The 17,866-nt window shown below is 33.9% G+C and overlaps 1 protein-coding gene across 1 annotated transcript; it reads left to right on the top strand.

Annotated features, from left to right (window-relative positions):
* The first annotated feature begins 11,867 nt into the window (after window positions 1-11,867).
* Window positions 11,868-15,765, top strand: LOC126703204 (glutathione S-transferase U9-like). Its single transcript, XM_050402160.1, has 2 exons — window positions 11,868-12,254; window positions 15,160-15,765. Exons 1-2 carry the CDS (start codon window positions 11,934-11,936, stop codon window positions 15,535-15,537), a joined length of 699 nt encoding a protein of 232 aa, XP_050258117.1. The 5' UTR covers window positions 11,868-11,933; the 3' UTR covers window positions 15,538-15,765.
* The last annotated feature ends 2,101 nt before the right edge of the window (window positions 15,766-17,866 follow it).

The raw sequence follows: 17,866 nt of genomic DNA, 5'->3' as shown, positions 1-17,866 counted from the left end.
GCAAGACCCTTTTAGTATGACATCTCTCCCTTGTAAAATGCTCCACCAAGCACATGAGCTAGTGGTTGAGTCTTTAGCCTCCAAATAGAGCAATGAGGAAAAAATCTGGCTTTAAAGACTCGATAGAAATGGGAATCTTTATCATGCAGCAACCTCCATGCTTGTTTGGCCAACAAAGAATCATTGAAAAAAGTTAAATCTCTAAATCCCATCCCACCCATTGCTTTGGCTTTTGTCATCTCCTTTCACCGTAGCCAATGTATTTTTCTTCTATCTCCTCTTTGCCCCCACCAAAACTTTTTTTATTTTTTATTTATTTATTTTTATCATTACTTCAATTTAATGAACAAGACCCAACGATAGTTTGAAACAACCCATAGCATAGGTGGTGGCTTGGATCACAGCTTTAATAAGAACTTCTCTTCTGGATTGAGATAATAGTTTACCTTCCCATTCTTGTAAATTCCTCCAAATGCACTCTTTTATGTAATTGAAACTAGTCTTCTTTCCTCTCCCTACATGAGAAGGGAGGCCGAGGTATTTCTCATAGAACTTGATTTCTTGTACTCCGAGCATTCCTTTGATAGTATTCCTGGATGCAACTGGGGTTGATTTGCTAAAGAAAAGAGTTGTTTTTATCTTTATTACTTTTTTGACCAGAGGAGGCTTCATAATCAGAGAGAGTTTTTAGGACCTTGTCACACTCCTCCGGAATTGCCCAACAAAAAAGAAGATTATCATCTGCAAAAAACAAATGAGTTAGTTTAGGTTCTCTTTTACGTAGGGAAAAGCCTCTACTATCACCCACTCTAGCGGCTTTCTATATAAGCCCATGTAGCCCTTCAGTGCATAAGAGGAAGACGAAGGGAGATAGTGGATCTCCCTGTTGTATCCCTCTAGATGGTTGGATCAAACCATTAGGTTCCCTATTCACCATAATAGAATAAGAAACTGTTTTTATACACTCCATCATAAGATTAATCCATCTCATGCAAAAACCCATTTTTCTCATCAAACTTTCCAAGAAGTCCCATTCTACATGGTCATAAGCATTGCTCATGTCTAACTTGACCGCCATAAAACCATTAGTACCTGACTTATGATTTTTCATACAATGGACACTACAAAAAAGCTGTACTATTGCGGCGGGCCAAAACCACTGCAAAAGCCTAAAAAACCGCCGCTAAAGGTCCATTTGACCTTTAGCGACAGGTGTAATTGCGGTGGTTCTACCTACCACTGTTGTGGTGCCACTATAGATCTATTGCGGTGGTAATAAAAAGCACCGCAATAGATCGGCCATTTAGCGGCGCTTTTGGTCTATTGCGGCTGGTTGAAAACCGCCGCCATATGAGGTTACCATTTGAATCAAGTGACCTTTTAGCGGAGGGATAGGCACGCCATTATAGGTGACAGCCTTTAGTGGCAGGCAATAAGTACTGCTATAGTGCTTATTAAACAATAGACCCTACGCACCTTTTAGCAGCGGGCAATAAGTGTTGCTATAGGGATTATTAAACAACAGACCCTACACACCTTTTAGCGACGGTTAAGCCCACTGCTATATGTGTGAAGCTTTAGCGGTGGGCTATAAACGCCACTATAGGTCTTCAATTATTTCATAATTTTAGTCCTTCAACGGCGGTTTTCGCCCGCCACTATAGGTTAATTTTTTTTTCCTCTTGGGTTCTAAAACCACATTTTTATTACATATAAATTGTAATAATTTTAGCTCCACTAAGACATTATCACAAATGTCTCAAAACTAACATTATATTAACATAGAAATATATTATCAAATACATAACATTGTCTATAACCATCATCAAAGTTCCAAGCTAATACCACAATCAAAGTTCCAAAGTATTTAAACAATCGATCAAGTCCCACCAATATGAAATTAAGATTAAGTAAACAAATGGCAAAATTTGCAAACCAAATGGATTTATGGTAGCAAGGTAGAAAGATCACATAAACTAAAGGCCCTACACCTTACACCTTGATAGCATACTTCCTCATGGGGAAATACATCTCCTTCTTCTTCTCCCGTTCAATCTTCAATGAGGACTATGCAAACAAAAAGAAAGTAAAACAAATCAGGCAATAGCCAAGCTAGACACCCCAAGCACAAATATAAACATGCTAATGGGACAAGACTATACAAGTACACAACGCAAAATGTAAACCCTTCTTATTTTCTCAACAAGCTATGAACAACTAAAAGGTGAAAAACCTATACAACATTAGTCCTACAATAATTCACCCAAAATGTTCCAAAACTTTATAGCAATTCCAATTTAACATTTTTCAATTACCCCATATTTAATAACATAAATAAACACACAAAACTTAAAAAAAAAAAAAAAAAAAAAAAAAAAAAAAAAACCCCAACAGTAGATGAACCAAAATTGCAAATAGCATACCCAATAAAGTAAAAAGTCACAAGCATAAAAAAATGCATATATGAATCAAACTCACAGCTAGACATACCAGGCGCTTGGTAAGCCTTCTCCTAATGGCCCTAGTCTTCTTGGTAAGCCAATCATGTAATAGTTGACATGACATGCACCAACAATACAAACAATTAGTCCAATCTTAACACAGCCAAGTCTCAAATAATTGTATTAGAACATAATGAATTCTTTAAGAAATTTCACACAAACATTGAGATATAATTTTAAGGAGAAGAAACTAACTAGAGAGAGGTTTTGAAACTCTAATCATTAAGGCAAAATATAATGAGTGATAACAAAAGTATTAACTACACTCATCATCACTAGACTCATCATCATTGGACTCATCATCATTAGACTCATAAATATCATCGCTAAACTCTTCATCATCGACAAAGTCTTGTTTAAGCAATTCATTCTCACTAATCAACAGTGTATCATAAATGGTTCCTTTTTCATTAACTCGAGCCCAAGCATGGCTGTCATTTGCATTATCACATGCATCATCAATAATTATATTATAAGATACATTCTCAATATAGGTACCCACATCATTGTCATCATCATCATGTGAAGCATTAATACCAACATCAAACACCTCCCTAGGTTTTGTTTTGACCACCACCGCCCAATCTTTATATCTCACATCTTCCATATAAAACACTTGTAAAGCTTGAGATGCTAATACATAAGGCTCATCAATCAATCAATCAATCACCCGTGTGTATCAATCATGAAAAATTGACAATGAGAAATCCAAATTCATCTTTTTTGCATCCACTCCCACTAACAACGTCAACCCATTGATATTTGAATAGTACATATTGATACTTGTTAGAGTAGCGCCATAATAAGTAGCACCACCTTTAGTAACAACACAAATTCCACTATTTTGAGTTTTCCTAGTTGCCTTAGAGTCTTTGGTGCGAAACTTCAAACCATTTATAACGTAAAACTTGAATTGTTTTGCTTCATTATCTAGATATCGAGCAAGCCATATGACTTTATCAAAGAGTTTCTTTTTCTTAGATGCATCCATTGACATCACCTATTATAGACAATGACGTTTATTATAAGTATGCTATCTAAAGTATTACAACCAAGTTTTATATATAGACATTGGCATCACCTATTATAGACAATAAAGTTTTATATATATGCTTTACTTACATAGTTCCTAAACTAGTTGCAGAATTTCTCCATGTGCTGCTTTTGAATAACACTATCGGTTACATGAAGAGGGAAATTAACCTTGATCTCCGCTATGTGTATACTATGTAGTCAAACGTGTTAGTGTTAAGTTAGAGTATTGTACTCGAATGCCATGAAAGGATACATAATGAAATATTACTTACTCACAAAATGGGGTGATTTCTTCACAATTGAATAGCACATAACGATGTGCTTGGATCCATGAATTTGAATCTAGTGTAATGCTCACCACTGCACCCATGGATTCCTCGACATTCCTTACAGGCCGATTGAATGCAGTTTCAACAGATTTAAAATAGCGTGAGCAGAATGCTAAGCGTTCCTTTACTATATACCCTTCTGCAGTGGAGCCTTCTGGATAAGTTTTATCATGTACATAAGACTTAAGTCTTGACAAGTACTTATTGAAAAACATAAGATCAACAACGGGAAATTGATAAGTTAAACAAAACCAAATAGACCAAGTTACCATATGTGTTACCTCTCTATGGGATACATCCAATGATAATGAATTGGGCCACTAACTTTGGCTTTGCTAGCCAAATGCACGACTAGATGTACCATCACTATAAAGAATGAGGAAGGGAATATCCTTTCCAATTCATATAATGTCAGTGCAATTCTTTTCTCAAGAGCCCTAAGTTCCTCCATATTTAGTACGTTGGAACATATCTCCCTAAAGAAAAAGGATAAATCAATTAAATGCCTACTCACTTCAGGGGGCAAATATTCGCGTATTGCTATCGGAAAAAATTGCTGCATTAAAATGTGATTATCATGGCTCTTCATCCCACTAATCTTGCATTCTTTGAGTTTAACGTAACGTGGGATGTTTGAAGAATATCCATTTAGCACTCTTACATCCTTCAAAACTTGCAAAAACCATTATTATCACTAGCATTCATATGGTAGTAGGCATATGGCATACATGTCTGAACATTCCCAACCTTTTCCAAGTGAAGCTCACTTTTTATACCCATATCCTTTAAGTCTTGACGTGCTTTCAAGTTATCATTTGTCTTGCCATCCAAGTTCAACAATGTGCCAGTTATATTATCAACTACATTCTTTTGAATATACATCACGTCAAGATTGTGATGCAACACATAGTGCTCCCAATAAGGCAAGGTGAAAAATATACTTCTCTTCTTTCACACAGTTAAGGCTTCCTCCCCTCTTTTTCTTTTATTGGGCAAATTAACTGTTTCTTTCCAAACACATGATCGGCTACAGCATTTGTTTGTAACATGATTTCCCCTTTGAATACTGTAATATGAGTTGATCTCGTATCAACATGTCTATCAAATGAATTTTTCTGCTTACGGAATTTATGATCACTATCTAAGAATTGCCTATGTCCAATGTAACTAAATTTCTTTCCATATCATAGTTAAAAGGGGGACATGTAAGAGCACCTTTGGTGCTTCAACCCAAGATATCACCATATGCTGGAAAATCATTTATGGTCCACAATAATGCAGAATGCATTTGGAATGATTTTTTGGAAGACACATCAAACGTTTTCACTCCAACATCCTATAAGTCCTTCAGTTCTTCTACTAAGGGTTGTAAGTACACGTTTATATCGTTTTCGGGTGAGGTTGGACCAAGAATCAATAATGATAGCATGAAAGAAGACCTTTTCATGCACATCCATGGAGGGAGATTGTATGAGATCAAAATGACAGACCATGTACTATGAGTACTACTCATATTTCCATACGGGTTGAATCCATTGGCTGCTAATCCAAGCCTCACATTAAGAGGCTCGGATGAGAACTCTATGTATTTTGAGTCAAATGATTTTCAAGATTCAGAATTAACAGGATATCTTAGTAACCTGTCATTCACATGACCATTGGCATGCCACTTCATATGATTGGCTGTTTCAAGAGACATAAATAGTCGCTGCAATCTTGGCTTTAAGGGGAATCATCGTAGGATTTTTGCAGCTTTCTTCTTTCTTTTCTTAGAGGAAGCATTAGTACTTTGTTGACCTTTAGACTCATTAATTTCCCATCTTGAACGGTTACAGTTTGGACAAGCTATAAGATTGGCGTTCTCCTTCCAATATAAAATACAATCTTTAGGATAAGCATGAATCTTCTCATAACTCAAGCCCAAATCCTTAATAATCTTCTTAGCCTCATAACAATATTTTGGCAACTTAGTTTTTGAAGGAAGAAAATTAAGCAAAAATTGCAGCAATATGGTAAATGATTTGTTGGTCCAACCATTAAGACATTTCATGTGGTACAAATGCACAATGGCTGACAATTTGCTAAAATGCTTACAACTTTCATAACAAGGTTGATTAGCATTTTCAAACAATTTCATAAACCGAAATGCATCTTCATTAGGACATTCTGCAGGACCTTTTGTGGGTTGTTGGCCCAGATGCCATATCTTGTATGGGAAACATGTCATGCAACATGTCATGAAGATCAGCATACTCTATCAAATTAGGAATTTTAGAAGAAGTCTATGCAGATGATGATTCCCCATTAAAAACCCAAGGGTTATAACCCCTACAAATCCCTTTTGACACTAAGTGAGCCTGTACGACATCTATAGGCCACGAATTTGTATGCACACATTTTCTACATGAACATGAAATCTTTCCATCCGAGTGTGCATGGTTAGATACAAAATTTAGAAACTGTTGGACTCCATCTAAATATTCTCGCGACCATCTATTCATAATTTTCATCCAACTCCTATCCGTTGCTATAAAGTGGTTTGCAAGAAATACCTATAATGTGATTTCATGAAAGCACAAAGCAAGAGTTAACACACATTTCATTTACACAATTTCACTTTAATTTAAGAAACACATCATCTTTAATCATTTACTTTTAGCTATGTTCCTAAGAAAACAATGTATTTAAATACATAGAGAAGTTATCAATACATAATATCAGCTAAAACCACCTTTTTATTCCATGCAAGCCACCTGCTTGCCCCAATTCAACACATACACACACACAGAGTACCTTAATTATTTCACCAACTTCGCTTACTTTGTCAGCAATTAGTTGTATCTATATTGCTACTCTGCACATATATAATCATTATCAACAGAACTCTATCATGAACTCGACATTGATTAATAAGTAGTTTTGATGATCCTATTGAAGAAGGAACAAAACTTTTAAAATAGAATACTAGATTATGTTCCTACTTTAACTCTCCTCAATATATATATTTCAATACACAATCATAGAATTAAAGGTTCATTTCATATTTATCGGCCCAAATTAATCTAGGCTTGCCAATCCATAGCTTGACATATATTCTTCTTAATCTAGACAAGTACTTCCGTTTAATTACAGTTCTAATAACATGTTCCTTTCTACACAACACTCAAAAGACACTTCCTCTAGTGTTCCTTTCAACACTACAATCAAATTGAAAAGAAATTCTACTTAGAATAATAAATTGTCCATTTGCTTTGAGACGAATTAACAAGCAGAGACAACCATCAAAATAAATATAATCAATTATATTAGAGAGATATCTGACCTTAAACTTGGATTGCTCGAGCAAGGAGTGATGAACCAACCTTGAGCACAACTGTAACCAGAGTAGATCAACTGTAATAACAAATTGATTAGTAGCAATATTGTATTAGTAAGACCTAATATATAACCCCATTGAACTATTTTAAGAAGCACGGAGCTACATATATCGGACCATGATAATAATAAATAATAATGAAAACAAGTTGCATTTGAACAAATGAAAAAAAAATTATAATTTATATATAATATATGTAAATTGGCTGTTCAAAAAATAAGTTTTTTTTTTTATTTTTTTTAAATGTGTTTTGTTACTTCTCTATTTCTCGACAAAAAGAAAAGGTAGGAAACACAAAAACCAAGCTTCATTTGATATCTAATCGCACTTGAAAGATTAAGTTTTCCAATTTCCTACATTATCAACAAAAACAAAAAGAACAAAAGACAAAGCCAAACTTCAAGTGAACAATCATAAGCACTTAAATCCAAAGATGGCATGTGATCTTACTAAAACAAAAAGCATGTGATCTTACTATATAATACAAAGAAAGCCTATCTAGATCAGGTCCTTGTGTATGCTGAATAAGGGGAAGCTCCATACAGTTGATCCCATGTTTGTGAAGTTTCCATGGGAAATGGGGTGAAATATTTATAGCCTAATTTTATTGAACTAGCTTAGAACTCATAAATTCAGGCCAGTCAACTATATCCCCAAAAAGAGGGGAACCTTCCAACTCTTTGTGATGGTGAGGTGTGAACATGAGGCATGTGATCGAATTAAAGGTCGAATCACAACAAGAAATCACTTCCAAAATCCACACTCAAATTGAGAGAGCCAATTTGAAACACCACTAATCAGAAACTTTAACAAACATTTTGAAAGTAAATGGCATAGGTTTATTCACAAAACTTTTGACAAACAACATGTGGGCACTCGAAACATCAAACAAAAAAAGATAATATTGTTAAGAATAAGAAAAAAAAAAATCCATCTACATAGTTGCTCAGCAAGTTGTTCATGCAATTTTCAGTACTCAGATTATATATTAACAAAAAAAAGTGTTAAATAGAATAAATCCTTACTAAATTGCCATTCAATTTTTTCTCCCTATATAAAACTCTAACCAAGGTTTCAATGTTAACCCAATGTTTCTCAAAGCTTCCAATTTAGGTTTTCACAGCATAAATCATAACTCATGTTTATTGAAATTGTTCAAAGCTAGGATCTTTGTTCCATTACTAAACATTACAAACCCAACAATTTAACAAATACTGTTTTTAGGTTGGTTTAATTTCAACAATTAAAAAAAAAACAGATTGCAGAAAGAAATAAATACATTTTTCAAAGTAAAAAGAGAGTGGGAGAGAGATACCTGAAGAAATTGAAGTGCCTTTGTATCTTCTTGTAGATTCCAATCATTATACTTCAAAAACCCAAATTTTCATTCCAAAAAAAAAAAAAACTATTATTTGGCACGGAGCTAGGGTTTTGAAATTTACATAAAAAGAAATGAGAGAGAGAGAGAGAGAGAGAGAGAGAGAGAGAGAGAGAGAGAGCTCACGATGTCTCTGATGACTGCGATTCGAGCAGAAGTGGCTGGGGATTGTAACTTCGGCGTGACGGGAGAAAGAGCAAATCGGTGGCTAAGGGTGGCGGTGTGAGGGGAGAGAATAGTGGGAAATGAAAAGAAAGAAGGAAAAGAAACACAATGAATGAAAAAAAAAAAAAAGTGGGAAATGAAAAATTGGGGGAAAATTTTTGCAGGAAGAAAAAAAAATCTGGGGGGAAAGCTTGTCCTATATATATTTTTTTAATTTTTTAAAAATTTTTATAAGGCTATATAATTAGAGTTTTCTTTAATAATAATAATAATAATAATAATAATAATAATAATAATAATAATAATAATAATAATAATAAATCTTAAGTAATAAAATAATGAATTTTAGGGGGTACAAGTTGAAGGATCTAAAGGCCATGGCAATGTACAAGTCAAAGGAGCAAGAGCTTCGAATGAAAATTTTGGGAAAGAAAAGTTTATGCATGTGGGAAATTTTGTGTGAAGGATAAAAAAAATATTGGGAAAACTTAACTTTTAGGATAAAAAAATGTTTTCTCTAATAACTATTGCAGTGGGTTAGAAAAATATCACTATAGCCTAGGAAAAATTTCACGTCAACATTTAAATAAATAATAAATCACATAAAAATTAAAATTTTTTTCCAATTTCTAAAATTTTTAAAAATAAAATAAGATAATTAAATTAATTTTTTTATTCCTTTAATTATTATTAATTTTTTGGACGAACATGTTTATGTTCTTCCCAAAATATAACTCATATTCTTAGATCAATAACAATTAATCAAAATAACATTTTACAAAGCATTTTCTCACACAATCACACACTAAAAGAAAAACTTCAGCCCCAAAACCTCATTCTCAAACCAGTTCTCCAACTCTTCTAGGACATTCTCAATCCTTCCTCTCTCTCTCTTTTCCAAAAATATCAGATTTCTCTCTATCTCCATGACTGAGCACTGCCATCTTTGCTCATCACACCGCCACCACTGGATCTCTCTCTAACTCCATGACCGAGCACTACCATCTTTGCTCATAGCTCATCGGCCATCGATCCACTCTCTCTATATCTCAATTTTGCTCAAAATCAGACCCACATGTCTTAAACTCCTCCTCTCTCAAGCCAGCTTCTCTCTCTCTCTCTCTCTCTCTCTCTCTCTCGTTTAAATCAATGTCTCTCTCTCAAAGATTTGTGCTTCACTCTATCTTTTTCTCAAATCAATGTCTCTCTTTTAGTGGGTCTCTCTCTTTCTACCTCATCCCTCTATGGTGGTGACGGTTAGTGTTTGTGGAAGTGGTGGTTAGTTAGGTCCGATGGTGAGTCATGGTTGTGGAAGTGGTAGTCAGTTAGGTGGTGAGTTGTGGGGTGGGTTTGTTGATTGCTTGGTTTTGGTTTCAATGGGTTTTGGTGTTTTGGATTTGAGATGTTTTAGTGTTTTGGTGTTTCCTGGACGCTAAAGTGATTGGTTTAGGCAAGGGAAAGGAAAAAAAAAATAAAGGGAAAAAATTGGACCAATGAGAATTTTAAAATACTTATTTTTGGTTATTGTCAGTGGTGGTGATGGCAGCTGATGACGGTCGGGAAATCTTTTTAGCGGTGCCGGCAAAGGACGTTAGTGGTGACCGATGGTAAAGGACTGGTGATGAAAATGCTTAGAGAGAGAGAGAGAGAGGTTTTTTCTTAGAGCTAACAATAGAGGGATACACTGGAAAATGAAAAGAGGAGGGAAACAAAAAGCCAAATTGGCGCTTAGGCCAAAGCAATAAAGGGATACATTGGACTGGATGTAGGCAATTAGAAATGTCTATTGCGGTGGTCCAAACCGTCGCTATAACTAAGAAAAGCACCGCAAATTAGAAAGGTCTGTTATGGCGGTCCAAACCACCACTATAACTAAGAAAAAGCGCTGCAAAAAAGTATTTATTGTGGCGGTCATCCAACCTGCCGCTATAAGTAACAGAAATGCCACTAAAACTTATATATTGCGGCGGTTTTATATTTTGCTGTTGCAGTATGCCACAAAAGGGTATATTTATTGTGGTGGGTTTATGGAGCGCCACTATAGCTAAGTATAACGCCGCTAAAACACTTATATTGCGGTGGTCCAATAAAACGTTGCAATATATCTCATTTATAATGGTGAGCCAAAAAAGCGCCACAATATGTGACATATAGCGGCAGTTTTCACAACCGCCGCAAAAAACCCGCCGCAATAACTCAATTTTCTTGTAGTGGGAGAGGCTATTAAGGTCAATTGATTATAGTTACTGACAGATTATAAGAAACAATGGAATTTTTCCTTAAACTAATAGTAGTAACAGAGGGAATTAATAAATGAGTTTCCTATAATTAGGGGATGAGGAAGTGAAATTTGCCTAAAACTTTACAACAAATGTTATGTTCACAACATTTTTACAACAAACTTTAGTGGTAGGTTATTATTCATATTCGCTATTATTAATGGATAAAAAAGTAATTTAAAGTGCTAGACATATCATCTATGATTTGTTGTGAAAATGTTGTGGATGGAACACTTTTGAAAGTTTAAATTTAACTTTTATTATTCTCATTAGGCTATGATTTAGTGGATCCTGGCATTCAATTTAATTTCATAAAATTAAGGTGCCGTGTTAGACTCTCTCTACTTTTTAATTTTTATAAGTGAAGAAAAGGGAAAGTGGTTGATCAAAGAATTCTTGAAGAACAAGATGCATCTTTTGGCCAATGAGAAGATGTCTCTAGCTTTAATCTGGAAGAATATAAATATGGTGCTTCCCCTCTTGTGGCCACAGTACCAAGTACCATATATAGTTCGTGGAAGGTCAGTATATAATATACTAATACATGTTTGGTTTTCTAATAGGGCTGCTCTTACGCTAATCTGTTCCTTATGACCATGTATAGATTTCGTTTTTTTCTTCTTATTATGTATAAAATAAACAAAAGTTGTATAACTATTAGGCTGTTGACTATTGACTGACGTAATCCATGACGAGCCATTTTTATTTTTATTTTAATGTCTTTTTGTACAAGAAAGTTGAAGGTAGCTATCTTGGGGAAGGACAAACAACTATATATAAAGCCTCCATTACATTTTGAATCTCACTATCAGTTTGAAAGAGATATTTAGAGTGTTAGACATAGACATAGCAACTTTCATATAGAGAAAGATGGCAGAAGAAAACAAAGTGAGTCTGCATGGATTTTTTGCTAGTCCTTACGTTAGGAGGGTGGAACTAGCCCTCAAATTTAAAGGGATACCCTACGAGTACGTAGAAGAAGATCTGAAGAACAAGAGCTCACTGTTGCTCAAGTACAACCCTGTCCATAAGAAGGTTCCAGTACTTGTTCATAATGGAAAACCCATTGTTGAGTCACTCATCATCCTCGAATATATTGATGAAACCTGGAAGAATAGGCCTCGATTTCTACCTGAAGATCCATATAAAAGAGCACAAATTCGCTTCTGGGCTAGCTTTGTCCACCAACAGGTTAGTGAAATTGTTAGCTTAAATTCTCACCATTTTATACGGTATATATATAACCATTGCTTATCATAAAAAGTTAATACAATTTTTATTACAAAATGTTAACAAATTGAGGTGACAATAAATGCAATTGGACTACTTCATCTACATATATAGGCAGAAATACATAGTTTAAGAATATATTATTTTAGACCTATAAATGTGAACATACTAATCGGCGTACAACACACGCGGAACAATCTATCATCTAGTTTCTCAAAAAAAAAAAAAAAAAAAAAAAAAATCTATCATCTATATCTATGTATATCTAAAAGGTGAAGCGTAACATTTATTGCTACTACGCTTTAGTTAAGCCACTTCATCCGCCACATCATTAGTCTTTTTCATATCTATTTTCTATCTTTAATTTTTTACAATATTAAGTATATAAATATATTGACTTTACAAATTCATCTTAGACGGTTTTAATTTTACATATTCATCTATTTTAATTTTGATGTTATAACTAAACAATAAATCAATGGAAAATCAAAACAAAAGTGTTGTCTACATATATTACTCTTGAGCAGTTTTAAATTTAAATATTATTTTGCCTTTTTATTTTCCTTTATTTTGGCTCTTCTTATTTTCATTCTCTTACTATAAATTTGTCACTCTTCCATTCTATGCATATTTTTCCTATACAAAAAAAGTTCTCTCTCTCTCTCAATTTTTTTTTTCATTTTTTGTTGGATTTATTATTATTATTTTCTTGCATTTCTACATTAAATTGATGAATATTTTTGTTTTTTTAGAATTATACTTTTGATTGTTTATTACTAAAAATGTATTTACAAGTCTTGCCTAATTATTGATGGTAGAAAAAATACAACTTGATAATTGCCTATAGAAGGATCTCCAACTAGAGTTTTGTACCATCATTATCCTATTATTGACTAATTCATATGTGTTCCTTGATGCAATTTTTTTTATCATTTTATTTACAACACTAAATACATTTAATGAATGGTGTTATTTGTTGATCTTGTACGTCTTTAGACCCCTTAAAACACAAGTTGTTCAATCTACTTATTTAGCCAAGTGATTACTTAGATAAATTATTCAGATATAGGTTAACACATTCAAATCATATCATGTAAATAATGCGGAAATATAAAGAATAAACGATATGATAACCCAGGAAAACCAAACCGGTAAAAAACCTAAGGAGGATTTAACTTAGCTATCCTCAAGGTAAAAAGAAAATCTACTATGAAAGAATTAAAGTTTGTACAATAGAATTTAGACCACTAACATTCTATTGTTACCTCAAGTAGAAAACTTACTACCACGACCTCATGATAGCTCCGAGTCTACGGAATACTGCTTTCCTTGGACTTTGCAACACAAGCACCCACACTTGTGATAAAAAACACAAGCTCTCCTGTTTGTGACTCCAAGATCACCCTTAAAAGTTTAGATCATCAGCATCTTTGATAACTAGAGAAGGTAGCAACTTCTACAACACCAGATCTTGAGATGCTTCAAGGAATAACACCGATAGAAGACATGAGAGAGCTTTTTGAGTACAAAACCCTAGATACAAAAGAGGCACACTTTTTTCTCTTTGAAAATCCTTCTAAAAATATGCTTAGGGTTTCCTTTATATACTAGAAGAAGTAGATCTGAAACCATAATCCTTAATGGGCTTGAACTACTATTTGGGCCAACTTAAAATTCTGCAGATACGAGTTTTGATCGGTCGAGCCTATCTTTCGATCGATCGAACCAAGCAAATTCTAAACTCTTTTTTCTACAGCTTACTTGTTCTTGAATCTTGACTTGAATCACCTTGAGCATTGTCTAATAATACCTATAGACTATAAAATCTATATCTAGACAAGTTTGTGTTCACGATTTTCCAATTGTTCTAAACTTTTAGAACCTAACAGTTCTAATTTGGGGAAAAAATCATATTATAATATGTCATATTTGTTGTCAGGTTTTAGTTTATTTGGAAAACAACAGGATAGTTTAAACAAGCTGATGAAGAAACAGTTAATGTAGTTGAAAACAATGGTCTTCGTGCACATTCCTTTCACTATTTAAAAATATTTTGTTTAACAAATTTGTAGTAAATTGTTATGTCTTTGTTATATGACATTCTTAGATGCTTGAGTAATTGTTTTAAGTGTTTACGAATATTTTATATTATTCTTCATCATCTTTATCTTATTAGTGTATTCTTTGAGATTTTTAAGAAAACAAATTCAATTTTATTAGTCTATTAATTTTTCAAATGTTGGATTAGATGTTGGATTAGTTTAGATTATGACAACATTAACACAATACTTCCTCTTTTTTCAAAAAAAAAAATTCTCTACTTTTTCCCCTTTGGAATTGTACTCTTTTTTTTCTAAAAGAAAAAATAGTTACAATCTTTTATTTTTCCCTTTTTATTTATTTATTTTAAATTTAAATTTTTTTGAGTTTTATTAATTTTTAAATACGTTTCTTAGTATTTTTGATTGTATGGTAGAAATATTGGGTTTGAGAAATTTTGTTTAAAACTAAAAGAATAACTTCCAAATTTTATATACTTTTTAATGATGCACAAAATATTATAAATAACTTTTATTAAAAAAATTAATATTTTCGTTAACTTACCTTTTATGTTCTAAAGAAAAGTTATATTGTTTTGATTTTTGTATGATAGAAATTATATACATTACATATGTGATTTTCATTATAATAAATGAAAATATGACTATTAATTACATTACTATTTCTTAAATTAGTCCAAATTATTTATATTTATTAATAAGACTACCTTAAAAATATTATCACGTGCAACGCGCAGGGTCTGCAACTAGTTTAAAAAAAAACTAAGCCATAATCAGACTAATACCTTGTAAGTTCTGGCATGCAGGTATTTGAGAACATGGTCTTAATACTCAAAATAGATGGAGAAGCACAAGAGAAAGCCGTGAAGGAAGTGTCTGAGAAATTAAGCTTGCTTGAAGAGGGAATTAAGAGCATTTTTCCAGAGGGCATTCCAATCATTAACCAAGAGAATGTGGGACTCCTGGACATTGTAATAGTATCTACATTTGGCTCCTATAAGGCTCAGGAAGAAGTCCTTGGTCTGAAGCTTATAGACCCAGAGAAGACTTCTCCACTTCTATTTTCTAGGTTGAAAGTTCTACTTGAGTTACCTGTGGTGAAAGGGGCACTCCCCCCTCATGAAAAGGTGGTGGGAGCTCTCAAATTCATGAGACAAAATGCTCTCAACTCTGCATCAGTTTGATCCTCACAAATTGATGTTGGTTCTTAGCTCTATAGCCCATTAAGTGCATCAAATAAGTGGCAGCAAAGAAACTGCATAGGTTGTTGGGTTTTACTAGCACTTTACTATTTCCAGTTTTGTGTTGTTTTTCTACTCTTCTTCCGGTTTTCTGGTTGTTCTAAGGCATATGTGGCCACTTTTGTCTAATAAATTTAGTTTCAATATCAAAAAATTTTGCTTGCAAATTTACATTCTTTCTGGTGATAATATATAACTCCACTAACTATGTAGTAGCAATGGAAAAGTTAGACTAAATCCAAGTGCTTGGTCTAGTAGTACTCAAGGTTTATGAGATTTATAAGATCTTGAGTTCAAAACTTCTAACTAGTATCTTAATGCCACTAAAATAGATTTTTGTGTGTGTAATTACATGGTGTTTGTGGATGAGAGACTACACCTAAATTGGTCAAATCTAGTTTTGCTTGTAATTTTCATTACTAAGCCCTCAAGAAGTCACAAAGCTTTATTCCCAACCATCTATAATCTGTCACTATTAGCAACATCTTCAAATGATATCAAGCTATTCTTTCAACCAGTTTTAATCTTGAATCTTGTGAGCGCCCCGAGGGGCTTGCATCGGTTCCAAGGGGTATCTCCATATTGACGGATAACTGCGAAGCTGGCTCGGGCAGTTCGGTGTGGGCCCATACTAGAAATTGTCCCGGGTGTACACGAATAGCTTTGGATTATGCGAAGATAGGAGCCACCACCTGATTATAGGTCTAAAAACCAACTTTGAACTCCATGTGCAATGGGCTACAAGCCTAAATTGGAAATTAAATGACTCATTTATTGGAAATTTAATTTGATTTGTCCCTCGATTAACTGTCTTCTGCAACTTTGTGTGCAAATGGAATAGTGAGTGCTTGGTTCTAGCAAGACTCAAAAAAAAAAAGTAGTATCAAGAAGATAAGGGTGATAGGAATAGTAATTTGAATCCCATGAGTGAGAGGCTCGTTTTCAAGAGGGCGATTCCAAGAAACCACCATGAAAAGAGCCAAATCAACTAAGCATAAAGGAAATTATGTAATGGTATAATATGGGTGATACTAGATGGATATAATTTCTCTAAGGAATTCTGAATGAGTGTAGATGGTTTGGAATGGAGTGGAGGGGTTTATTTATAGGCTTAAAAGCAATGTTTAAATACCTTTCTGTTTTTTGTGTTGGTGTATAATTCGGTGTAGGTGTCTCATGTTCTGTATTGTCCTAAATTATGGCCCGTATTAGCCTAAATTGGTATTTTGGCTAGAATTTCGTCAGTCGGGTGAAATATATATTAATTTCAGAGCGAAATGAAGAGTGAGTTTCTTTTAATTTTCTTTAAGCAAACCTGACAAACTAATCTTGTCAGATCAAGTTAGGGTCTAAAATGAGTCCCTCCTAGAAGATAGGTTACAAAACAGGTTGGGACAATTGGGTTACAAGTTAGTTTAATCTCGTTTAGATTCACCTGTATTTTTTTCACATTCACATAATGGCTAGGTGCTTAACACCTTACTACTCCATAGCTTTGCGTCCAATCTTAGATCATTGGTTTTGGACTATTCTTGTATTTTCATTTTTTTTAAAATGTAACTAGAAAATAAAAATCATGTATTTTTGTATATTCCAGGAACAAAACTAAGTATTTTCCTTTTTTATATCTTGACAATTATAAATTCTCACTTTGAATCAATAAATTGAGGTTTTCTTTTTTATTATGGTTGTCTTATGTTTATTCAATTTTCCTTTTGATTCGTGCTCGGCCCCCGGGAACGAATCAAGGAATCCAAGAGACAGTAACCATTTGGGAAGCTTAACAGGTAGATATTGGACGATTGAGAGACCCATTAATGCGCCCTCAAAAGGTGCGTTGTATCTGACTGTTGGTTCAACCGTCATCATTGTCTGACGGTTCATGAACTGAGGCGGCATGCGTGTGACAGTTAAGGTAGGGATTTGTAGGGTTTCCTTCCTTCTCATTTATTGAATATCATTTATTCCCCCTTTTGGCTCCTATAAATAGTTCCTTCTGGAACTCTACTTCACTTTTTCATTTTCATTCTCCAAACTCCCTCTTTGCCGTGCATACCTCTCTGTGCGTTCATCATTCAGTCCAGAACACCCTACTTTCCTAGAGCCCAAAGTAAGTTTCCTTTGTCTTTCCTCTTATTCTTTCTATTTCATTTAGTTCTCATCTTTTATCTTCGGAAGCCTCGTTGGCTAGTTTTAGGGTTGCCTATTGTCATGAGGGAGATATCGACATCCAAAGGTGTCGTGGTGTAAACACAACGTTCTTTCCCTTGAT

Source organism: Quercus robur, chromosome 10, assembly GCF_932294415.1.
Source record: "Quercus robur chromosome 10, dhQueRobu3.1, whole genome shotgun sequence".
Lineage (NCBI taxonomy): Eukaryota > Viridiplantae > Streptophyta > Magnoliopsida > Fagales > Fagaceae > Quercus > Quercus robur.
The sequence above is the reverse complement of the archived record's forward strand: the minus strand, read 5'-3'. Positions and strand labels throughout refer to the sequence as shown.

Coding starts and splice junctions, on each gene's coding strand:
- LOC126703204 (XM_050402160.1), top strand. CDS start 11,934: ATGGCAGAAGAAAACAAAGTGAGTCTGCATGGATTTTTTGCTAGTCCT. Junction 12,255..15,159: donor CTAGCTTTGTCCACCAACAG/GTTAGTGAAATT, acceptor TCTGGCATGCAG/GTATTTGAGAACATGGTCTT.